We start from the raw sequence: 26,033 nt of genomic DNA on the forward strand, positions 1-26,033 counted from the left end.
TAAAAGCGATAACATTGCTAAATTGACATGTATACTAATAATTCACCCTTTAAACAAAACTACTCAAAACTGAACAAATAATTCTTATGAGCCTACATCATTCAGTGACCTTCGAACTTATTTTACTTGTCATTATTCTCATTACAATGAACTAAAAGACCATTAATACATCCATGCACCCAAACATCCCAGTTTGTTTAATCTTTTTTTAATAAATAAATGAAAATATTGCAAAATGCAGTTACAAAAAAGTTTTTTTTAATGAAGTGTAATGAAGCCAAAAGTCTTACACACACAAAAGCAAAACCACATTTTTTGCAGCACACAGCAAAAGGTTTGACCTAGCGACTGCTCGTAAAAAAGAAGAAAACTTAAGTCACCTGAAATCAAAGCAACACTGTCGTTAATCAATTCATTTCATCAAATGTCAATAACTGAATAATTGTGTCCGTGTCAGTCAGCATGTTTTAGTGCAAAGCTAGATGTTGTGAAAGATTAGACTTGAACACAATAGACAGAACAAAAGCACCAGTGACGTGTTGACGCACGTTGGTTATGTGTTTGCACGTCTCAGTGAGGTTGCAACTGCACACACACATGCACACACACACACACACACACACACACACACACACGCACACATGCACACATTTTTAATGAAGAAGAAAAAAAGCGGGGATTGACATGTTAAATGGGGTTTAGCTCTCTCGTAATTTGTGTCACTTTAATTAGCATGCTTTGAGATCTGGCTCCAGCAGCCCGCACCCCGAATGTCATGTCCTGTTTGCCCATACATATTAATCCAACATGATCCTGCTCCGAGGGAGAGGCTTCATTGTCGCCGCTAAACGCCTGCAGTCAGAGGTGTTACCAGCGATCCCAACAGATTTGGCTGATTGTGCCTTCATTCTTCCAAGCCAATTCTATTAGCCAGGCCTGCACCAAACATTGCCGTAACATGTTAACCTGCTGTCAACTGCTGCATCTTTCCACGTCATGAAAATCTTTGAAGTTAACATATGACTTCTCCATGTAAAGCAAATAAAAGAGCAGTCGCTGCCTTTTTCCACACATGGCTCGTGTGTGCCCAAAGGCAGCCCGAGGAGCAGACGTGCAAAAAGGTGGGGACGACCGGAGCAATGCTACCCTCTGGTTGGGTGCGTGGTCAAGTCTGAGCCTGCAGACCACGGGCTCTATTTCTTTCACTTTTTGCCTCTCAACATTTTTATGCCCCTCCTCCACCCCCTCGTAAACATGGAGCCATTTTCTCTCACTGTAATTCATCCTGTTCATCTGCAAGGTTTACAGGAGAGACAAATTAAAAAGGGACTGTAATATCCCTCTGTCACACGTGAGCCACGGGCCTCATGAATCACAATAAATTCTATTAAGCGGCACTCCCTCTTTGTTATCCTCCCCCACAACACCACCAAAGTATCAGCCAACCTCCGTCACCATTAAACATTTGTGTTTATTTACACAATCACACGTCCACCTAAATGATTCCCAAATGTAGCGCCACTCCAAGACAAACGGTGCTTTAACGCTAATCGGCAAAATGTCAGAGCTGTGTCGTGACCTTCAAGTGGAAATATCGAAACGATATTGCAGCAAATTGCTTGTTGGGGATTGAAGGGATTTAATGAGACAGGACACTAATGTGCAGGTTGTGTCTCAAACAGTCATATATTATCTGACAATGGAATGCGCACTCTCATTTTTGAATGGCTCTTCTGTCTGCTGCTGTAAGTCATATTCTTGTTGAATTTATCAGCAAGAAGGTTCCAAAAGATTTTTATAGTGTGTAAAAGATCCCAATTCAAGGCAGGTGTACACATTTCTGCAACCTCATTATTTCACATTTTTATTTTTATTATTTCATTTTAGACATATACAGTTGCTACTTTTGTTTGAAATTTTGGGAGTCATGTTAATAGTGGAAAACGTTTTTTTTAATTATTTATCTTGGTCTCACTTTTTTCATAAAAATATGTCATTTGAGCACAGCTGCATAGCCTTCTTATATTGATGGTATATTGTGAATAGGGTGTAATTGATAATTAAGTCAAGGGTGCTGGAGCCTGTCCCAGATGACATCGGCCGAAAGCCAAACTACACCCTGAACTGGTCGGCAGCACATGTAAAGACGAACAACCAGCCACACCCACATGCACACCGTCACTGAGCGGGAATCGATCCCACGCTGCCCGCACACAAGTCAGGCGAGTGCCCCGCTACACAAATTCCTGACACAGTTTGACTTTATTTGAATGTAAAACCCCATTGCATTTGCATAACAGTGACAAGTATCTGCGTGAAAGGCTGAGGGAAAAAAGATGAAGCAAAACACTCAACCTGGCTTCCCTCCAGTGAAGCAAGTCACGTGGCTGGTTTGCCGGTTAACTACAGACGTGGCACAAGCTGATGGAAGGCAGTTGTTTTGTCCCTCCCCATAAGCGGCTCACCTCTGCCCATATGCATGCACACCAGTATATAAATTGCTGAATCAGTGTCAGTGATAGAGTAATGGGCCGGGAGGCATCGTAAATTACGGCGAGCGCTCCCTGGGTGCAGACACTGGCTGTCTTGTCTGAGTGAGCGCTGCGCTCCTGAGCTAATGAATACCTTCATCTGGCCCCGGCAGTCAGCAGATTGGCCCACGTTGATGGATACTGTCAGCCCTCCGCCACTCCACATTTCATTGCACAATAAACATGCTTGTCAAAAGCAAACAAAGTGAAATCAATTCACCCTGTACAGTGAGTGCATGCTAAATGAAATTAACCAACTGTGGGCTCGGGTGACAGCGGCACTAGTGTATCATTTCCGCCAAGAGCGTTCGGGAGGCCCAACGCGGATGAAACATAACACTTAGATTTGGTGCTTTGCTATTTTTGTATATGCCGCAGTGCATGTAAAAATGTGTCTCTGACAAGAAGCATCAGCACCGAAAAATAAAACATGTAAAACAAAATAAAATATCTCTAGGTCTGAAAATATCCAGTCCAATTAATACTGAACTAATACAATAAATGAACCATAACACTGGATCACTTCTGTTTGATTGTTTTAACTTTCTCATTTTTGATTTTATTCCAAATCTGATACTACGCTTATTAAATTACTCAAAAGGTTTACTGGCCCATCTCTCGGGCAACTTTTGTTGTACTGAAACTCCACATTTTTGTCATGAAATCATCAAATAGATCAAATACAATATAGCTACAAAGCATAGTATCATATTGACACTACGCACAATACAATGATTCAGAATGAAAATGTATTATTAAAAGAATAAAATAACACCCTAAAAATATTTAGGTTGCAGGCCAGTGCTGAGAAGTTGTATAATAAATATCAACAAATACACAACCTGCGCAGGATCTCAATGATCTCAGCAAAATGAGTGTAATTTCTTAAATAAAATAACCAGAAGAATCATTGAGATGAAGATTAAAAATAAAATAAAAAACATTTATAAAGAATTTAAAATATTAGATTTTAAAATCTACCCAGGTAAGACAAGCAACAAAGGCTATTTTACCAGTGTTAGAAATTGTTTCAATTATTGTCTAAATAATTAAGACATAAATAATTAAGATGAATAAGGACACCCTGCTCAAAATAAAAAGATCAAATTTTGGACTGTGTATCTTTCAGTGGCATGTATTTGTACCTCTAGCAACCGGATTATGACTCTACACTTAAGTGTAAGCTGCTGTGTGACAATAGGAGCGTTTTCTTTTTTTTTCTGCCTGAAGCCTTCGGAGATATGTTGCGCTTGACTGTTAAAGGGTAAGCATGGTGGAAACGGAAGCAGGCCACAAAAACAACAGGAACATTCTCACATAAACTCTTGTCACATTTAAGACCAACAAGGTGGTCAGAGTTGAACTCGAACAGCGTGGCGTCTTGAGTAATCATTGAAGTGGCAGAGTGAACCATGTCTCTGCGCAGCCCCCATTACTCATTAAGAATGTGATTTTGTTTATCATTTGAAATCATAATAGAAATCAAAGGCCAGGTAATGTGTGCCAGACTGCTGGTGCAATGGTCTAATGAGAAGGCTTCACATGTGGATGATGAAATATGCATGAGTCATCCCAAGCTTTCTTTTGCAGACTTGAGATCATTAAAGATGCATCGTAGCATATGGAAGGCTTTTTTTGTCTTATTTTTTCCAGCCTTGTTTATCAACATGTTTTTGTTTGTTGAAATATTCATCGTGCTTTTATTTAATTCTTTCACATCTTACTTATAAAAGGAAGCAAATGTGCATGCAAACAGAAATCATTATCAGTTTGATGTACAGTTTAATACGGAAAGAAACTCTTGCTCTGCTGAGAGTGAATGCCCTGATTGAGAAAGCAATCATCTCATCACCCATGTGTGAAGAACACTTTCTTTTCCAAAAGTCTCAACTTTTCTTCTTTGCTCTCCTTTTCCCAAGCTGCCTCTAGCCCTCTGTTGCGTATTTGTTTTGGCGTGCATACACATTTTATGGATGCCAAGCTGAAATGTAAGCAACTGATGAGAGACGTGTGAGCGCCTGCACACAAAACATGCAAATATCACCTGCAATTATTAGAATAAGTCATGTCCAGCTTTCCACAATACAGTAAATCACGTACTGCCAAAAATCAACATTTAAAGGAGGAATTAACTTAAAAAAACGTTGTCATATTTTTAAAAACACCCACCATAATGACAGTAGGAAATAATAATAATACTAATAATAATACTACTACTACTACTACTACTACTACTACTACTACTAATAATAATAATAATAATAATAATAATAATAATACAAAGCCATATGTGTAAGTTACAAAAAATTCTGTCAGCGGTATATAGTTCCAAAAATTCCAAAAAGGGTTGTTTCATATTATTTTTTTGGTTTAGGCTTCTTTCGCAAACATTTTTTTATTTTTTTATTTTTTTTTTTTACTGTAATAGCGTCTGAAGGTCTGTCCAATCTCACAGTCTGAAAACACAGAAGGCCCTCTGCAAGGCAAAAGAAGGCCTCTCTATTGGGAGGTGTTTATAAAAAATATGTGAGCCTTGGGTTGAGTTGCTGAATACACACAGTCAGTGTTCACGGTGGGTAAGTTAATCGCAGTAACTGAAGGCGAGTTTGAAGACGGCTCGTCACCAAATCAATGTCTCGCCTCACTCGCTCTTGCTTCTGTTCCGACCACTCTACGTTCCCATCAAGTCAATGGGACTGTTAATACTATATTGTCTTTGGCCAACAGGAGGTACTGGGTCAGCGGAAGCAAGAGTCTTCAGGGAGTCCAGAGGGAGGAACACCAACGAGCCGCATATCAAGAGGCCGATGAATGCGTTTATGGTGTGGGCCAAAGATGAGCGGCGCAAGATCCTCCAGGCCTTTCCGGACATGCATAACTCCAATATAAGCAAGATTCTGGGTAGGTCCTCACAGGTTACTGCACCCAAGACCACAACATACCAAGGAAGCCATGCTGTTGTTATGTTACAAGAGAAATAAGTCCAAACACCTTCCACTGCATTTCAAATTGAGTAGGATAAATGTTTATTTAAAACAAATGACAAAGGCTTTTTATGTGTTTTGTCCCTTTAGTAGTGTAGTCCATGCATCATAGTTTTGAAAAGTGCTATCTTGGAAACAACTCAAGTATCCTCTGTACACTGGCTTGTTGTTCCTTACTGTCTGAGTCCAGAGAATGTCTCTTGTCTCACTCAAGTGTTAAAACCACTCAGACAGTGTGGAATGGAAAACACTTTTTGCGCTTTCAACCTGCAAATGAAGGCGGTTGGAATACAGTACGCTGTAACTTCAGAGGTGAAACAATACATTCCAATGGTCAACCTGAAATTTAGAAACATGTTGCCATGACGTAAACAGGGGTCAAACTGTCTGTAACAAAAACGTTTTAGAAGAAAAATTTGAACTGTAACCAAAATTAAACAAAACGTTAATGTTAAGATGTAGAAACCAAAAGACTCAGATTCAACTTTTGAGACACCTGTTGCACAGTGGCCAGGATTTGGCAACAACTTTTACTGAGTGGGTGACCGGTGGCCGCTGGTTTCCTGCCTTATCGCCAGTGAACAGCAACATGTTGCAGATGTAACAGCTGATGAAAAATGCATGTTAATTTAAATGATAAAATGTGAAATGCTCAGGTTCACTCAGTGAATGAGGCACTTGATCATTGCAATCCATTATCTCACTCATTTACTGTCTTCATGGAATTCCGCAAATTCAATGATAATCGGGCCAAGTTTTGGTAGTTCAATAAAAAAAAAAATACAGTACATTGCAGTGTAGATAGGGTCTCAAAACCCGATACAGGGCCTTAATTAATCCATTGTAGCTTGCCAGTAGATGCATGGTGCTCAATTGCTTGGTGTGCTGCAAAGAGCCACCAAATGTAATTTTCCACTTGAGTCATAAGACAAATTGGAATGCAAAGGTGAGTCCTTTTGCAGATGAGCCTCGGTGTAATGTAAAACTAAACACCAAAGCACTTCAGTGACTTGACAACAGCCGATGAAGCTAGACTCATATTTACGGGACTTAGTACTTTGAATGGGAATCGGCTTACTTTATACTGAGGATGTCAAATTCAATCACAACAGCAGCTAAAACCTCAAGCACACTTTTGGCGGTGGGCAAACAAGATAAACATTTACTGAGCAGACAAACTAAACATACGTATTTGAAAATCAACGTGAATCGAGACAGGCAGAATACATTATTATTTTATGATTCATCATTTTAAACTTAAAATAATTTTTGTTGCATCATTCACGTCCTTTTTTTTTTTTTTCCTTTGCAGGGTCCCGGTGGAAGTCCATGTCCAACCAGGACAAGCAGCCGTACTATGAAGAGCAGGCCCGCCTGAGTAAGCTCCACTTAGAGAAGTACCCCAACTACAAGTATAAGCCCCGGCCTAAGAGGACTTGCATAATCGACGGCAAGAAGCTACGCATCGGAGAATACAAGCAGATGATGCGCTCACGACGACAAGAGATGAGGCAGTTCTTCACGGTGGGGTAAGGCTCACACATTCATACAGTATATTCAGAACAGTATACTGTACATGTATTGCTATATGGGTCTTTCCCGAGTTGGAGCGCAATTTAGGTATCAGTGTTTTTGAAAGAAATATATATATTTTTTTATTATGTTTTGGATGTATGCTTTTGAGAAAAACAGGTAAAATACCACTACAGTAATTATTTTTCCAATTTACCGAACCATCCAATAGATAGTCAGACACCTAAAAAAAAACACAAAGCCTTCACAAATAAATGGATTTATATTTGGTTTGAATAATGAGTCAAATATTACTTTAATTATTTCGAGCTAAGCCATAAAGAAATTCGCTTGACACAAATTTTGTTGAGTCATGTGAAGGTCTATTTTCTCGCAAAAAAAGGTTTCAGCATGTGGCTTCCGTGTATGTTGAGAAACACAACTTCAGAGCACAAATCCTGTTTTTAAAATACTATACCTGATGAAAGAAAAAGTGTTTTTTCATGGTGGAAATGTCTTCCATTTCTGGAATAACTCATATAACAATAAGTGCCATTCATGATGTAACATTATTTCCCACAAGTACTTGTTGACTTAACCTTACCGCATGTGTGTTTAAATCAATATCAGTGGTTTAATCATTTTCAACAATAGCACCCTGCAAATGGAGAGCAAAGTACAGCGCTTAATACAAGATTGAAACTTTAAGTATAGACTTAGAGAAGACAGCAGGCAGGTAGCACTTGAGTGTACTGTTTTTGTGGTGTCCACCGACACTCTTCTCCAGGTGTACCCATGTCAGTCACGCTCTTAAGCAACCTGGCCGTCAGTCATTTGGTGCAATCGGAGAAGAGTCAATATGGCCTTGGGGGTCTTTTGAGGCTTCTCAAGTTCCCCAAAATAAAGTTGTAATTTACGATGAAAAATGACCTACAAGCAGACAATGTGTTTGTACGCAAAGACATTAGACATTGCTACATTTTCATGTTGACTGCATTAGGCACTTTATAGTATAGTGACCCAGACCAAAGGAGAGCTGAGTGTTGGTTTTAGGTTTCTAACAATCTAAGCAATGAATTTTGAAGCTGGAAAGAATTCAGTTGCCCCAAGCATTTACACAGAGCTACATTGAATCCAAACAAATCAAAAGACTATAATGTCCCTCTTCAACATTCAGGCAACCACCACAGATTCCCATCACTACAACCGCCAGTCTGGTCTACCCCGGGGCCATCGCCATGGCAACGACGACACCCTCACCCCAAATGACATCTGAGTGCTCAAGCGCATCGGCAAGTCCTGAGCCAACCATCCCCGTCATTCAGAGCACCTTCAATATGAAGCTGGAGGTCAACAACATACCCAACAACAACGAGACAGTCAACGGCGAGGATGACATGGACATGTATGAAGACTTCGAGGATGAGCCCAAATCAGACTATAGTAGTGAAAATGACACACAAGAGCCGGTCAGCGCCAACTAATGGACGCCTAGCCACAAGGGTTAAGACGGCACCACCGAGGTTTGAAAGTGCCCACAAGGAAGACGAAAACATGATGCAAGCCAGCATGCACATGTGGCTTCGGTAATCCCCCTCAAAAAGCTATTTGGTCTTAAGCATTTCTTCGTGTGTATGTGTGCGTGTGTGTGTGTGTAGCTATACTTTTTTTCTCATGTCATTGTGATCATGGACATCAAAAACAAAATGGCTGTGACCTAGAACAGAACTTGAAATCAAACATTTGCTCATTCTTACGGTTATTGACCTTGTTTCTGAACCATTTCGGGACATATCATATGTGTCTCACTCAGGTATCGTGTGCCAGCCAACAGCTTGTGAATGTGTCTGATCATTGTGGCGACATCACCAGTACAAAAGGTCACAAGATTCCAAAATGCTTCAGTATCGGTACAACGTATGCTATTAAACTCCCGAGGTAGTGCATCAGTGCCACATAAGTAATTTATAAGATTAAATCAGTGACAATTAATCTAGATTCATGATCTATACAAATATGAGTCAGCAAGTTGAGAACAGTTTCCTGTAATCATAACCCAAACCCTCGCCCAACAAATTCACAACAAAGCAGTACCGCATCTCCGCTCACTTTTTCCCAGTTTTACGAGCCATTCCCAGTCAGCAATATGATAATCTGAGTGATTGTAATCAGGCCAGAATACTCCAGGGCCAACAGGGCGCCAATCCGTCGGATTGGAAGAGCAGCAAAAGGCAGCTTTGGAGGCATTACAATCTCAAATTGTGTAGCAAGCGACACAACATTCTCTTAAACGCTTTAGCCCCATTTGGAGGGCAAGTTTAAAGTCTTAGCTCCTAAACTTTTTTTAATTCTTTTTCGACATTGTAAATCTTAAAACGGACACTAAGAAGTCTTAAAGCGAAGCACAGTCATTGGGTCGACGCGGTGACTTGATTACTGGCGCAGTCTTAAGACGTGAGGACATTTGTATAATAGACAACTTAAAAGATTGGTCAAGTGCACTTATTCTCATTGTGTCCCCTTTTAAACCACATCTCCACGAAGGCCTTGTTTTGTCTATGCTCAGGGTGTCCAAACTTTTTCTTGAAAGGGCTGCCTACAGGAAAAAAGGATGAAGGATGCACGACTTTCTTTACCTTTACAGTGTCTGAAGTGAATTCAGAAGTTTGCTTCCAAATATTTCAAACGTTTGAAGATAATTGCTGATGTAAGACTCCATTCTGGAGGTATAGCTTTGCACCATCTGAGTTTTCCTGTTTTTTGGAGACGTGGCTAAAACGGTGCCAACTTGCCAAGTGACGAAGGGGTTACCCCTAACCCCTACTAAAACAGATACCTGATAAATTTGGATCTATTTTTCCAGGTGGTAGTATGACACACCATGTCACTTTTCACATTTTTGAACAATTTAACACATTTGGTATTTTTTTAAATCATTAAGTTTTGCCAGGCTTGTGAACAACTCTCAAACATAGACATTTATATTCACACAGGGTCTTTGAGAAAACAGTGCTAACAATTGCAACTGATGCTACTCAAAATATTATTTTAATTGTAGTTTCTTGAAATGCTGTTTTTAGAAACGATTTACAAATGTATTTTCTTTCGCACTGTAGTGCAAAGCAGGCGAATGACACGGGCCATGCCAATTTTTATTTATTTTTTTCCCTGAAAATGGCCCCTGAGCCATAGTTTGGACACCCTTGCTCTAAAGGCTGACAAGTGACCTCCTTGGCTCAATAAAGCTTCTTGAGCAGTCAAAGCCTCCATTTTGAGACCTAGATCCTCTTTATAGGGCACAAGGTTTAAGTGGCTCCCCCCCAGCCCCCTCCCCCCGCCTTGACCCCTGCCCGGAGTAGCCCGAATCCACAGGGGGCGCCATCTGGCTCTGAGAGAACACACAGGGCCAACAATAGAAGCGAAGGTGCGCGTCCCTCCATCAAAGTGCTGGAAGTAAGGCCTCGGCAGGGCTCGCGCCACGGCCCGGTCGCCAGGCGCTGGCGAGCAGATGGAACAAGTACATCAAGCTGTGGGGGATTATTAAAATGACTGACGACTGGATATCATGTGAAATGCGCCATTATTAATGCATGACTTGGGTTATTCCCCCCGCTTGCCCTTGAATCCGTCCATTTTACATCCCACCGGCCCATCACTAGATCTCCACTACATTTCCTCCCAATTGTTAAACCTTTGTAACACTTCATCCTAATTTCGGACGCATCCATCTTGTGTCTCATGAGTTATATTTTATTTATTGTCCTTATGTTCTAAACTTAAGCTACAACACACACAACATACAATAGAGTGGATCTCCTGACAACTTGTGTTCCTCCTGTCTGCTGGTGGTTGGACGGATTTGTTTGTGATTGTAAATATCGTCAATATGACCATGCCTCTCATATTCAATGGGGGCTACCTACAAAGGACTGAAACTTGACTCTGCTCATATGGCAAAAAGACAGAAAAAAGAAAAAAAACTCACGGGGGGGAAAAAACAATAAGACGAACTCATAAAGGAGAAGCTGTTTTAGAAGTGTTTGAAGCACTGGATATAAATTGTATTTTTGATCAATTCTGATTAATGTGAATCTGTTTGAGGATAAAAAAAAAAAACACCATGAATTAACTAAAGTCCCCAGTCGGACTCATGTGGGTTTGCTCTCACAGTTGCCAGATTTTAGTTTTTTTGTTGTTGTCTTTTCAGTTTATTTATGCAAATAGTGAACACTTTGCTGAGGCTGCCTTTGAGAGAAACTTAAAATTTGACAGCGGGCTTCCTTTAGCCAGGAAACACCAGAGTGTTGTTTATTAATCTATTGTTGTATTTATTACAAGCTACCAGAATTGTCAGTAAAACATCAAAAGGACAATCAGAGAACCAGAATGAGAAAAAAATGCCTGATGAATTGGGAGTTTAAAAATTCACCATCTCATTTAAAATTTATTGTACATATCTAAGAAATATATTTTTATTTGATTATTTAGTAAATAAGTTATGTATGTGGCTAATCTATTTGATTTCGTTCATATTTTTCTGTGAGTTTACCTTTGCAAAATGTCACTGTATTTTGAGAAGATGCTGAATTACACATCTGGCTGAGTTCTGATAATCATTCCTGGACTAATTCAAATCAATCAATCAATCAATCAATCAATTAATAAATCAATCAATCAAAATAAGCTACAATGGTGCCTTTAGATACGATTTTAATTCCTTCCATAACTCAAAACAGTCGTGTCTCAAATCATCCTTTGGTACAGAAATGAATGGAAAGCCATTAATCCGTTACAAACCCTCCAGAAAAAGAAAAAAAAAACGTGTTGCAATGTGGTTTTCAAGAAGGAAGATATTACTCTTTTATAATTTATAAAATGCAATGTAGTAAATACTTAAATAGAATGTTTGTGCATCATGATGATTTTAGTATGCACAATCTATATAGCGGTCATATAAATAGTTTTAACCGCAATTTGTTAGCCCGTCAATGCCATTTTGTATCATGTATCGGAAGACAATGTTTGTTTGTTTATTTGTTTTAAATAGTAACAGTAAACCTAACATTAAACATCTTGAAGCCTCTTTTTTGAAGAATATTGCCTAAATATATCTGGTAAACAGCTGCTTGTTGCTACCAAGCAGTACTCATAGCTGGAATGGTTGCTCACAGGTCAAAGGAAAAAAATGAATGAAAATTTGTATCTCAAGGCACCGATGCATCGCTCTTCTAGTCGAGTAAAAGTAGTGTATTCACTTCAACAAAAAGCACTTGATGTAAAAGAATCAGATCTTAATCGGGATACAACTAAAGAGCACTAAATGGTGACAGTCGTGCATTGACATCAAGTAATTTCTCTCATTTGAAAAGTGAGAATATGCGTATATTTATTCGTGGCAAAATGCTGTTCTCTTCTTGCCAAGTGTTTTCTTCTCATACTTTTAATGAATCTTTTTTTTTATCTATCCATGTTTTCTCGTAATCCTCCATGCAAATGGATTGACTGAACAACTGAGGACAAAAAGCGCATATGCTGGTTCAAACCTTTTACAGATTTTTTTTTTTTCCTTCTTCTGTCGGAGCGAGGAATATGGTGGGAATATTGTGTGTTAATTTAATCAGCACAATTCAATGACATGCTGGACTGACTTACTTACTAGCTGCTGTTCAGAAGGGCAACATAATGTTTGATGTTGTTCTGTAGAGGTACTTTTTGCTTTGTAGTTGTCTCTCAAGCAACACTGTGTCAGGCTCTTCCTTTACCCGAGCCTTGATTTCTATCTGTTTTTTGTTTTTTTTTATTAGCTGGCAGTCTGCGTAAATATATGAATATACGTTTCCCCCCCTGACAGGTACCTACAGGCAAATGGAAAGTATTGTTTGGGTGTTATCTGAGAGAAAAAGAATTACATAGCGTCTGTTGCTGCTTTAAAAAATGTTTATGTCTGAATATGTAAATAGTTTATCATATCTTGTACAGTCCAATGTAAAGTTTTTAATTCAACTTAATAATGTTGCCATCATTGTGTTCACATTCTTTATACATGACAAAAGATTATTTGCGATGTGATATTGCTGAAAAGAACAAAAACGTTTGTTTTATTTGTTTGTTTGGCTTCCTTGTGTCCACCAGCAGCTCTTTGGTTTCCATGTTCAGTATTGACGTGTGCTAAACTTAAGGTGAATCTTTTGGCAGTGTATGTGAGTGTGTGTACTTGCGCGTGCAAATGTGTGTGTGTGTGTGTGTGTGTGTGTGTGTGTGTGTGTGTGTGTGTGTGTGTGTGTGTGTGTGTGTGTGTGTGTGGTGCAATCTCCCTGGCTTTGGTAGTATTACTATATAAAGTTCAAACAAACCAAGACGTCACTAAATAAACAATATATTTGGATGCATTTAGGCATCATGAAAATGTGCACACTGTCTAAAAAAAATAAAGAACTAAATGATCCCGGCAAGAATCAATTGAGGCATTTTATGGTGTATTAGCATTACTGTACGTGTCAATCCATTGTAACAATATGACAGGAGGCTGACTAGCGGCCTGTTTACTACGCTCATTTACCTCAAGAAGTTCCTCCCTTTGTGTAAAAGAGAATAAAAGTGTGTTGCAGAAAGCTTCTCACATCACTCCATCTTTTGTACTGCTGTTGACACTTACACATTAAAGAGGCATTTTGTTTAAACACTGGACTACCTCACTGTCTCCTTTACTCATGGTATTGTCACTTGTCTGGGTAGATTTTCAGTCATCCAAGTTATGGTCATTAAATTAAGCCGACTCAACGGTTCTTGTTCGTTGCAGACGTTTCCGTTTTAGTCCAAAAAGCTTCTTCTTTAACAAGGAATAAATAAAAAGTCGACACACCTAAGATTTAGAGCAGACGATTAAAGGTAAAATGTCTTCAACAAAGAAGAACCTTGATTCAACCCATAAGGCACAGGTGTCAAACTCAAGGCCCGGGGGTCAGATAAGGCCCACTACATCATTGTATTGCAAATTGTCTTTGCCTATATATATATATATATATATATATATATATATATATATATATATATATATATATATATATATATATATATATATATATATATATATATATATATATATATATATATATATATATATATATATATATATATATATATATATATATATATATATATATTTGACCCGTTTTTACTAGCCTGATTAGAAAACGAGTTATTTGTCAGTTTATTTTGGAGCTTTCACTGTACATAATATGAGGCGCTCATACATGTATTTGGGTTGACAGTCATAATGGCCCTCCGAAAGAAGCTATGACTACAATGCGGCCCGCGAAAAAAATGAGTTTGACAACCCTGACCAGTCCAGAGTGTCCATCACCTTAGGGCCTAAGGTGATAGACACTCTAGACTGGTCACCATGCAAACAGGACGTACAGGTTATGCCAATACTTTACGCATCATAATGATTGTAATGTGGCAAGTAAACAAAATATGTTTATATTGCTTTTTTGGCGATGCCAGATGTTTCGTGAGTTCATTTACCGTGCGCGTGTGTGTGTGTGTGTGTGTGTGTGTGTGTGTGTGTGTGTGTGTGTGTGTGTGTGTGTGTGTGTGTGTGTGTGTGCGTGCGTGTGTGCGCATGCGTGCGTACGCATGCGTGTGTGTGGGGGCGAGGCTGGAGGAGGTCAACTTGAGAGTTGTGTGTCGAGCATCCCTGCTTGGCAGGCAGCCACATTTTCTTCATTCTGATTCAAACTATTCTGGTCGGTACACACGGTCTACCTTTCAGATGATGACCACCTCGATTCATCATTTCAAATGTAGTTTTTCTCGTTTTTGTTATACACAAAGCTAGGTCAGAATAAACACTGTCACAAGGGCACTGAGGAATTGCTGCAAAAGATGTGTGTGAAACATCTAAGTAGCAGCGAATTGTTCAAAGCACCATAAATCAAAACATAATTTTCCAAGCCTGCATGAAAATTAAATAATTACCCGCAGCAAAGCTCTGTTGTCCATGCATTTGTCTTATTTATATTATGTGAGTGAATGTGGAAGCTCAACATAAAGAATAATAACAATAATAAACTGCTGAGTGCAAGATTTTTAAATTAGGAGGATGGGAGGCATCTTTAATGTCTTTTTGAGCATTGTATCATTTGTTGTTATGAAGGAAAATTATCCAAGGGGTGGTGGTAGATGGCCAAAAAACACCAAACTCATCATCATTATTCTAAGTGCTCATTATTATTATTATTATTATTATTATTATTGCTGTTATTGTTGTTGTTGTTAATAATAATAAACACAACATTTGAACATAATGCAAATAAAACAAAAACTCCAAACGTGACAACAACAATTATGATGGCAAAGTGAGGCCCACTCAGATGACCCTGTCACAGTCATTTTTAATACGGCTGTGTAGTTGCAAAGCCAGAGGATTACAATTTCTGAAAGTCTGATGAGCAAACATTGAGGTGTGGAATGAGAGAAGGCATATTTTACGCACTCAATGCTACAGCGCTAGCACCCTGCAAATTTTTTAGGCAGCCCCATTTCCCTGAGAACATCTGCTATTTATCAGATTTTCTCATTAGGCTTGACTCATTACCTCATTGTACAGACTTTGGCAGTGGCATTACAGGGCCTCTGAAAACAGCTGACTTGTTACGAAATGTGGGGACGCTTCCACCGAAGCACAACAATACGTTTTCGCTCTTTCAATCCATTTGACTTGTGCACTTGCGCTTCCATATAACTGTGTGCAAATTCATCCCAAGTGTCCTCCACATGTACACAAAATGAGGGTGTAAGAACAGCACAGCCCCTTAGTGCTGTTTTAATCCTTGGAGGTGAAGGACTTAAGGAATCTTGCTCATTTCACAGATGGTTTCAAATAGATTAGTGTGGAGCAGCAGCAGCAGCAGCAGCAGCAGTAGCAGCGGCAGCTCCCTGAGAAGAGCTGACCCACCAGGCTCCCTGCCCAGCTGCCAAAAGCCAGCGCCTGATGCTCACAAGTGCCTTCCAAAAGTCCGACAAGGTTAAACTCAAACTTAAGCGTCCTCAAACGGCACGCTGATTGGAAGATTGACTCCCGACACAGTTTGAGCAGTTTTAGGATCCTTTGATTGTGACCGCTTGACTATTAAGGCTGGATTTGAACTGTGGGTGGAAATGCTAAATTCCAATTTAGTGTGAATATTTGATTATATTTTTCATTTGTGTCTTTTGACTGGGTGGGAACTGAACCCACAGTGGCTCTGAATGAAAATATGTAATAGCGCAAAAATGACCTCACAGGCTATGTTTGATTAACTCTCCCACTCTTGATAACACAATGATTGTGCAGAGAGAGAGAATTCCTCTACATAAATATTCCATGCAGGTTGCTTTGTGGTAAACATTTGTTTTTTTTCTTTCCATTCTTCTTGCTGCTGTAAGTACTGCTGTCCTTACTTGCCTTACTTACTAAAACTGCCATCTTTTTATGGTGGCATCTGGATAAAAAAAAAAAAAAGTATGTCGTCAACCCTTTACATGCTTACTTAACTTGTGCTGTGAGAACTGTTAACATCTTAAGTTATGTCATGTAAACTGATTGTTTGACTTTAAAAACGAGTGTAAATTTTGAGGACTTTCAAATGTATTTAAGTATACCCTGGCTTTGCCATTTATTGTTATGATCAACCTTTTCTGAAAGAAGGTGCCACCATATAGTAAACCCCATGCTAGATTGAAAACATGAATTCAGGAATAGCCATATTCCGACACACCACATAAAAAGTGGTGTCTATGTCTTCAGCAATGGACAGTTTGGTTTTGATCCAAATGAGCTTGTTTGGCTCTACCGAGTGTCATTTTAGTTTATGGTTTGTTGTTTTTACCCAGAATGCGTGGGCCTGGGAAATATTGCTTGACCGCTTCCTGTATCGCGCCAAGACAATGCACTGCGACACAAAGGCTTTCACTTGGCTCCAGAGCCACAATAACATGTTGTTTTATGTTCTTCGCCAATAGACACTGGACACAATGCATCTGAGAGACATTTCAAGTAACAGAATAAAGGAGTGAATCAGACTCGCCGTGCTATTTTGAAAAGGCCGAGCCTGCTGCTAGAACTGGACTCCGTCCGAAAAGGCCTGACACAATCCTGGCGAGGCTGAAAAGGCCCAGTTTAGACTTCATGTGCAAAGACAATGGCCCAGTGGGGAAAACTCGACATGCTTTTGTTTAACTTGTCATTCTTTGGGGCATCGCTGTGACCATAGCCTAGCGACCATCTGAATGTTATTTGCGCCTTTTTGACCCATATTTAGGACAGCTTTCACAAAACAATGCAAAGGAGGGACAGGCCCCGAAAACCAGCCAAACCGTCTTGGACCGGCTTCTTTTGACATCATGGCCATGCCTTTTTTTTAAATAAAAAAAAGTACATCAAATTAAATGTTAACATGTCAAATGTTGAACCACTGTAAAGGCCTTAAACATGGAAGTGTATATGGCATCCAGAAGTACGTATCAAAATGATTTCAAAATTTGCATAATTTGGTGGGTGCAAATGCACTTGCGTGGTGAAGATTGAGGAAATCTATCAAAGTGATCTTCTGTGCACAGTTGTTAGGAACACTGGCTTGCTAAATGAACTTTTGAAAATCCACATGGGACAATATTTCAGAAAATGTAATTTTGCAAACTGTCTCACATCATTGCACCTCGTCAGAGCGCTTGTCCCCCAAAGCATTTGACTACATTTCTGTGGGGAAGAATAAATGTTCAACGTGTGTGTGCAACCTTTTTTTGACAAATTAAAAAAAAGAAAGGCTTCATAGGATATGTGTTATCCTTCCCAAGCTATCACTCAGCTCTCTCATGCATGTGTGAATTACACACCTTTATGAATATGTAAATGTTGAGAATGCCTCATTAAATCGTAATTCATGCATTTTTCACATGCCCAATACTTAAACAGTATAGTCTGATGAATTATCATTTGAAAAAAAATCATCATCATGTTTTGAAAGGTTTTTGATCATTTTGTATAGTTGAGTGAATATGATTTGTGTGGCTTTTTATGTCGATATTGCCGCAGCTGTCGAATAACCAGATCTATGAATTTCAATGTTGAATAAGCAAGAGTACTAATGTTAAGACATCCCTTTTACATGTAGATTTGTTTTCATATTCAAATACAATTTGTGTTTGAAAGTTTCTTGTTGAGTTGGTAGTTTGTGTAACGTTAAGGCAAATTAGTGTCTTAATGTTACATTTGACATCAAATCATCAAAGCAAACCAATATTAAGGAATCAATGTGGACAGTTTACGTATGTAAAAGTGTTTCTGGCATTTCTGAAATGTTAACACAAGCAGGAAAGTTCTCCCCACAGCCTCTCATTTTGCCTGCGCTAAGCTGGCATCACTTTGCGTGGTGATTTACATTTGCTTTTCGGACGTGCCATTCAAAAACGCAAAATCAGTCACTGAGATTCATTTCAGGTTTGATAAATAACATTGGCTGTGATAATTAATTTGCACATACTTGCTCCTTGCTGAACGCACAAAATTAAATGCGCGGCAATTTAGTGTGTTTGGCCGACAAATCTCTGGTTATGCCCTGTTAGTAAACCAGCTCCCACATCTGGTTCTCTGCACAATCAGGTATTCTTGCAACGAAAACCTTTTCATAAATCTGGTTCTAAGTGAAATGTGATTTCAGGAGCAGTTTGGATTTAATCTAAGATTAATTCAAACTTAAAATTGTACGACTTAAGGGCTGTTCAACTTCAGCATTTTCCCTGAATAGCAGAGGTTTAGTTTGACTGTGGTGCAATCTGGCATTTGTGCCTGTAGATTATATCCCACGCACTCACAGACAAATACAATGATGGCCACAACATTGCTGCTCCACTGTGAGTACTTTTTAGATTTGACCTCTTCTTAAATCCTAACCATGTTCTAGGGAGTTTCACAACCACAAAGAGCGGGCACAAATAGTGGACATAAAAAAAATGAAATCAAAATGCATTGGGCAGCACACATTGTTGGATGCAAAAGGAAATGGATTTTTCTTTGAGGAGTACAGTCAATTACCTTAAGGAAGCAGCCACTTTGTCCCCACCTCTTCTTGATGCATATATACATGTATGTAAATGTAAAAGGGGGCCCTCACTCTAAGAGGGTGTCAGGGGACATCCAAGTAATAAATACATGGTGGTATGCGGAAGGTCTTGAGGAGAAAAATTCAAAGGTTATTATGATAATCACTAAACTATATGCAATCATATAGATAATAATGGTCATTTGTATGATGAGACAACCCAATCTATCATTAAGTTCAAATCTTGGATCTTCGCCGCAAATCTGATCATTCCAAAGGTAAATAAAACCAATGAGGATAAAAAAAAATTGTTTTGAACCCAAAGTAATTCCGATATAAACCTGTTAAGGACATTCATACAATATGCAATATTCTGGTAGAAGAAGGAAAGTGTTGACTTCACTTGGAATTCTTCAGATTTGTGCGCTCAGTCGGGATGTCTGTTGACTCGCTGACACTGTGATGGTAATGAAAAACCAACACAAGATTAAAACACGGTTTCCAAGGGGCTCCACATTGTCTGCTGCCCACACTTTGCATATTCCAACTCATATTACATCAAGCCTGCCATGGCCCGTAATAATCACTATACAAATATATAGATGTACTGTATGGATTATCAAATATTCATCTTCAAATTCCTTGAGGAATTATGGGGATGGGGAAATCATGTTTTGTGATTATTCTTTTAGCAAAACTATAAGAAATAAAGCTCAAACGAGGGTCATATTTTGGCCATGAAGAAATGTGCTCGGTTTATACCTTTGTAATGATATAAGTTGAAAAATGTGTTATTTTTCTAAACCATTGCTCATTCATGCAATCACAAGAAAAAAAGATTGACACAGTGATGAAGTGATGTTAATTGGACATACTTTGAAATTCCCCATTTTGCTCCTCTGCTTGCCCTATTTGAGCTGGTGGCTTATTAAATCATTTGCTGCTCTTGGGTGATCTTCTTTTGAATCTTGCCTTGACCCTGCGGGCACAATTTATTTTTATGTAAAAAGATATATTCCCAGCAAATCTTACATTAGTTCAAGAGAATTAGGCTTCATTATACACGCAGACACTTCAAACATTTTGTAAGAGTTTTCTGCATGATGAGGAATCAAAGGAGATGTTCATCCTGATGACTGCAGCGCTGGCACATGTCCACACAGCACATTCAAGTTGGCGTGATCAATATATATCTTAAATACATATCTATATATCTACATATATATATATATATATATATATATATAGAAGTAATTGACAATAAAGCGGACATTGACTTTGATATATATATATATATATATATATATATATATATATATATACATACGCACACGCACGCACACACACATATATTTGCAGTTGTTCTCAGTGCTCTATAAATACAATTGAATTGAAGAATTGTGTACAACAGCCCGGGGATCTTGCGGACACGATGTGTCACCCTTCTGCATTTAGTAATTGGATTAGTCAATTAGAGCCAGAAAAAGAGAGTGAGAACATAATTACTGCACAATAAAGTCAACTGAGAACAGCTACTGGCTCTCCAAACAGATGATTACAATTTGAAGTCTCATACGTTCAGACTCATGATCTTTATAATTCTCATTTAATTAGTTGGCATATCCAAGCGTGCTTTGAACCAGTGTAATTGTAGAACTCATGAGAGCTAGGGAGGAATACTATTATTCGCTTTTCACCAATGCCTATGGCATGGCCACTGAAATAAGAATTCATTGCAGCATCAATTATTACGGCAATGTGATTAGTGTGGCTTTGTCTGCCATTCCCACAGAGCCAGAACACAAGCAGCTCAATTATCCTTCAGCCAGAGGTGGCCAAAGCCTTTTGATTTGCCCTCCTTTATAAATATCTACAGCAATTCTGACAGATCTCATTAAAGTACCACTGCCTATGAACGTACTGGCCTCAAATCTTGAGCACTGGAAGGGATCACAAGAATGTCCAAAACAGTCAGCCCCAGCGTCTCATGTACCATCCCATTTCAAACCAATCTGCACAGAAACAGGATTATTATCTACTTCATTTTCTCAATACTTTCTCAACACACCTTATTGGATGTTTGCGCCAGTTGCTTGTTTTGTTTTTTTGTCAGATGTGAAACATGCCAAAGAGAAACATTTTAAAAATTTCAATCCCTGCTAAATAATTAGTGTTTACAATAAACCTTTAAGTTTAAATTAATAAGCGCCACAGACCTTGTAAGTGTATTTTGATTATTCTTGAAAAGTGCTTAAGTTGTTTATTCACCCAGACTAGCAAATTTTACAAATATTAGCTCAGTATGAATACGTTGAATAAAAGTTTATATCAAAAATCTAGCAGACAATATGTGTCGTTTTGGAAAATACAGCTGCAAATGTAAGAACCCCAAGACCCTTTTGCTTTTTATAATAGAAATTGAATACCCCATATTGTGTAGAATAAATTAAGCATGACTTTTCTAACTAATTTGGATGTATCCACTTATGACTGTCTTAAAATGATTGATTGTAGTCTAGTAGTTATTTTGCCTCTTGAAGGTGAAAGATCTTATTGCACGATTATTATTCGATTAACTGCTTCACCTTTTCGGAGCGACCTGTTGCGCCATGTGGGTGTCCGAAGCCTAGATGAGAGAATCACACTGCCTTGAAAGTGCACAGAAGTAAGTGACTCAAGCAAGAGCATATCAGTTCAGTTACTTCATTCGCACGCTTTTAGTCTAAACCCAAATGTCTGTTTTCATTTCTGTGATCAAATTGACACGAATTGTTACATTTCCTTGGAAATACTGTAGTCCCACAACGGGAACTTGGTCCTCAAAAAGAAGAGGGCTGATCTCAAGTGGGTTGTGTGTGTATGTGTGTTGGGGGGTGGGGGTGGGGGGGGGCTGGGGTACCGTAAGCACAGAGCGACAAGCTATTTAGGTGTTTTCCTTCACTTTGCATTAGAGTGCGCAATTTCTGTCGGGGTGAGCCAACATCGTGAGTCTCGATTTCAGGCAATGCTGGCTGAGACCCGAATGACGGATCACTTACCTTAAGAAATGAAAGTGGGTGGCAAAAAGATGTGATGTAGAGCGGGCCTCAGCAGTACCGGGCAAAACCTGGAGAAAGAGAAACAGTCATTGAGGGAATCCATTACCAGTAGGTGAGCCAACAAGCATGAAAGGAGCTGTCTTGTTATATTGGCTGCTTGATAAAGCAGGTCTTTGGCTGGAAAGCCACTCTGAGTCTCTACTAGTGAGAGCAGACAGGGTAAAGAAAAAGGCCTTTTATTGATGACACAAAATGTTGTGTCACTTAAGTCCACCTTCAGCCCACACTCACTGCATGGAGAAGTCACAAAAATAATCACATGATGCATAATCGTTAGTCCATCAAAGTATTTTTAAAAAAATGGATAAAAAAGTCATGTGACAACAGAGAATTAACTACTGTTTTTTCATATAAAAAGAATGTGTCTAAGATAATTAATCATATCTCAGTTATACTAAATTTCATAACATTACATTGGTCCCTTGAGAAACCATCCTTCTCTACTGAAATGAATGGGAATGCCATTAATCCATTCCAGCCTAATAAAAAAAGATTGTAATGTGTATACATTTCTTGAAAGTGAAATTTTGATCTAGCCCACAATCCTCATGATCATAAAGTGGTCCCTACTTTTAAAATGTATTTCATTCAACCAGCAAAGCAAGTGACAAAAGGAAAATGAGTGAATGTTCAGTGTGCTGTTTTAGCAGAACTTGAAAATTTAATAGATGTATTTAAAATCGGATCAGAATTTTCATTGGAAAATATATCGAAAATGTATGTATGTAATTGTGGCAATGAACTTTGAACAGGAAACAGACCTGTGACCAAGTGGTATGTCATTATCCTTTCTGTAACCTTGGGTTTATGTCTCTGGTGTATTGTTGATTTTGCAAGATTGTTGGCAACATCTCTCATGGCCCAAGGTGAGTATCATTACATCCATTCAACCTGCACACTCTGACCACTGACCCTTTAATCATCTTGGATCTCTTAAGCCGCTGGTGGATCCCACCCAGTAGATTTGCTTTTTAATGCGCTGTGATTTCCCCCCCACCCCCTTGCTCCAAAGCCTCCTTTTTATCTTCTTCCCGCTGTGTAGTTGAAACCCCAATGAAGCCATGACAAGTCTCAAATCCCCAATATCAGGACCACAAGCAAAATAGCTCAACTAAAGCTACCGTGGACTTGATTTATACAAGGAACTATTTACAATATGAGGTAAACAAGTCAAACTGTCAAACAATAACTCAACAAAAAACAAGAAACTTGTTCCATCTCAAGCATTGTCTCTGCTAGAAGAAAAAAAAATCTTGGGAAATTAGAAGAAATAAAACATTGACAGTGCTCCGGTTTGGCTCCAACCTTGGAGGTTCCACGAAAAAATAAATTTCTTTACGCTCCAACGCTGATGGCCCAATAAGGAGTTGGGATAAGATTAGGACAGGTATCATCGGTCACAGCCATTTGGAGTGAGAAGAGAATTCATTAGATAAGATGCGGACAGGTATCATTGGTAACAGACATTTAGAGTGAGGATATAATTTATTCAATACGTCTAGAGGGAAAAATGACCGACATGAGAAAACGTATGTATCTGCCCAAGTCCAAATGTTAGCCAAAAGCCTCCTGGCACATGTGAGGATTCAGCTGATCCTGTTTGTCTACACCGATTCCAAATGATAAAACAGCACACGTATCCCAGCAGAGCTTGATTAGTTACAAATCAAAACATTGTCCCCAAGCACGCCACGCTTCAATTAGAGAAGCGACAAGCAACATTTATTTTCTTGCGTATCTGCTTCAGAATTTAATTAGCTGGCTTTTTTCTAACCTGTGAACCCAAAGCCTCGCCCCTGCTGTAAGACACAGAATTCATTAAGCCCTTCGGTGCCCTAAGATTTTCACACTCCGCCTTTGAACATCTGCACCCTGTCATGTATCATCCCATTCATTTCTACTTAATTTGATCCTAATAAGTGCCTACACGAGGAGCCAGATGTTTCCGTTTCGACTGTGACTCAGAAAGTTTTGTTTCAGGCGAGTTGTGCTCCAAGCCTGGTGGGCAGGGAGCTGCATCCAACACGAGCAGACTGCTTGCATTCATCCATTAATATGTAGAATAGTTTTGTGATTTCTTATTTTTCAACATATTAGGTTTTACTTGTCAGTGCACACAGAAATCCATCAACTTTTGACAACACCCCGAGGGGAAATGCCAGAGAACTTGCTTTCCATTTTCATTAATTCCAAAAGACCTGTTTACAAGAATATGATCAAAACACATTTTAATCAGATAAACCAAGAAAGAAAAGAAAAAAACGTTTACAATTTTAAACACATTACAGTTTAAAATAACAAAAATGTCAGACTTTCTGAAATCGGGACCTAAAATGAATGAGATGACAATCGCATGGCAGGATTTGTGGTCTGATTATGTTGTGGCTGGAGACCCCCTTGTAAAAAGTGACTACTAATCAGCAACATATGTCAGCCCCTGGCCCTTATTCTCATGTTGTCATGTTCAAGTGGCTCCAGGACATGGCTTCTGACATGCTGGGGATCATGCCACAGCAACAAGCAGCCTGCCATGTGCTGATGAGAGAGGTGCTGGAAGTGTGGAAGGGTCCCCACGAGCCATACCACCCCTTGGAGTGGGCCACTTTAGTACACAAGAAGCACACCAATCACGCTATGTGACAGTTGTGCCCTAAACTATTGTTCTTGCACATCTGTCAGATTTATTGCGTCCTCATTTTCTCTCTATATATCTTTATCTATCTATCTATCTATCTATCTATCTATCTATCTATCTATCTATCTATCTATCTATCTATCTATCTATCTATCTGTACATATATAGTTAGAGAGAAAATGATATATATTTATCTCTCTATACTGTTTCATTATAAGTCGGACAGATGTGAGACTATCATTTGGCAGTGTACTCTTTTTGTAAGCATATCTTTCCCAGAGCTCACTAATTGACATTGGAGCAGTGTTGCAAAATTGCCAACTGGAAAGATGTTTTTCTGTTCCAGACTGCAGTTCAGTGCCAGTTTGAGAAGGCATAGACTCATCACAATGTTCCAACACTATCATGATAATATTCTGCTTGTAGCCCTTGAACAATCTGAGGTTGGTACAGATTAAGATTTTTCAATGTCGAATCTGAGTTTTGTTGATGTTGACATACAGTTTAGACCTCAAAGGATCCTGTTTCGAGAAATTGTCTTAAATAGTATCAATAGCAACAATGTATCAAAACTGTCAAGCCTCAACTGTCCAATGATGATTTGTCTCACGTAGGTCTGAACGATACCTGGAACAAAATAGAAAAAAAGCTTATGTATTGTGGCTTTGGAGAAACCTTGTACATAATGAGGAGTTTGATTGTTGATATGCGCAATGTTTAAAGTGCCTTGAGAAAACATATGTTGTGAATGGGCACTAACAAAATAAAATTGACATGACTAACACCGCCAATGCAATGCACGTGAAGTTTTTAAAACATTGCTCAGTGCTGAATGTCAGCTTCTACTTTGACAGTAATGTGATTCTGGGACTATAGGTAAACAGGAAAGAGCCAAGAAGCTGAGTGCCAAATCAGGTCAATGCGATCAACATCTTTGATTAGAAGGCCTATCTGCCAGTCAGGGTCAAGGAGGTCAAAGGTGTCCTGCCAAGGATTATTATTACACAATCTGCGAGGATAGAGAAACTGCTGAATTTGGAGTTAAAGGGAGTCAGCCTTCTGTTTAAAGAGGCATCTGCTCTCATTTAGCCTCGGGACACAACAGGGCACAATAGGGCAAGGCAAAAATCACATGTCATCACTTCGCCACAGACAGATCAATTCATCTGGCCAACTGACCAATAATAGTC

General features: G+C 39.0%; 1 protein-coding gene across 5 annotated transcripts in view; it reads left to right on the plus strand.

The window, feature by feature from the left end:
• sox6 (SRY-box transcription factor 6) overlaps positions 1 to 13,712 on the plus strand; it is a 127,706-nt gene extending 113,994 nt beyond the window's left edge. For all 5 annotated transcript variants that reach the window (XM_085908297.1, XM_085908296.1, XM_085908299.1 and 2 more), the window contains 3 exons: positions 5,259 to 5,432; positions 6,828 to 7,044; positions 8,205 to 13,712. In XM_085908297.1, coding sequence (XP_085764423.1) covers positions 5,259 to 5,432; positions 6,828 to 7,044; positions 8,205 to 8,511 — 698 coding nt within the window. In that variant the 3' untranslated portion in view covers positions 8,512 to 13,712. The remainder of the gene's footprint in view (positions 1 to 5,258; positions 5,433 to 6,827; positions 7,045 to 8,204) is intronic.
• The last annotated feature ends 12,321 nt before the right edge of the window (positions 13,713 to 26,033 follow it).

The sequence above is a fragment of the Syngnathus leptorhynchus genome, chromosome 3 (assembly GCF_054491065.1).
Source record: "Syngnathus leptorhynchus isolate UIUO chromosome 3, UIUO_Slep, whole genome shotgun sequence".
Taxonomy (NCBI): domain Eukaryota; kingdom Metazoa; phylum Chordata; class Actinopteri; order Syngnathiformes; family Syngnathidae; genus Syngnathus; species Syngnathus leptorhynchus.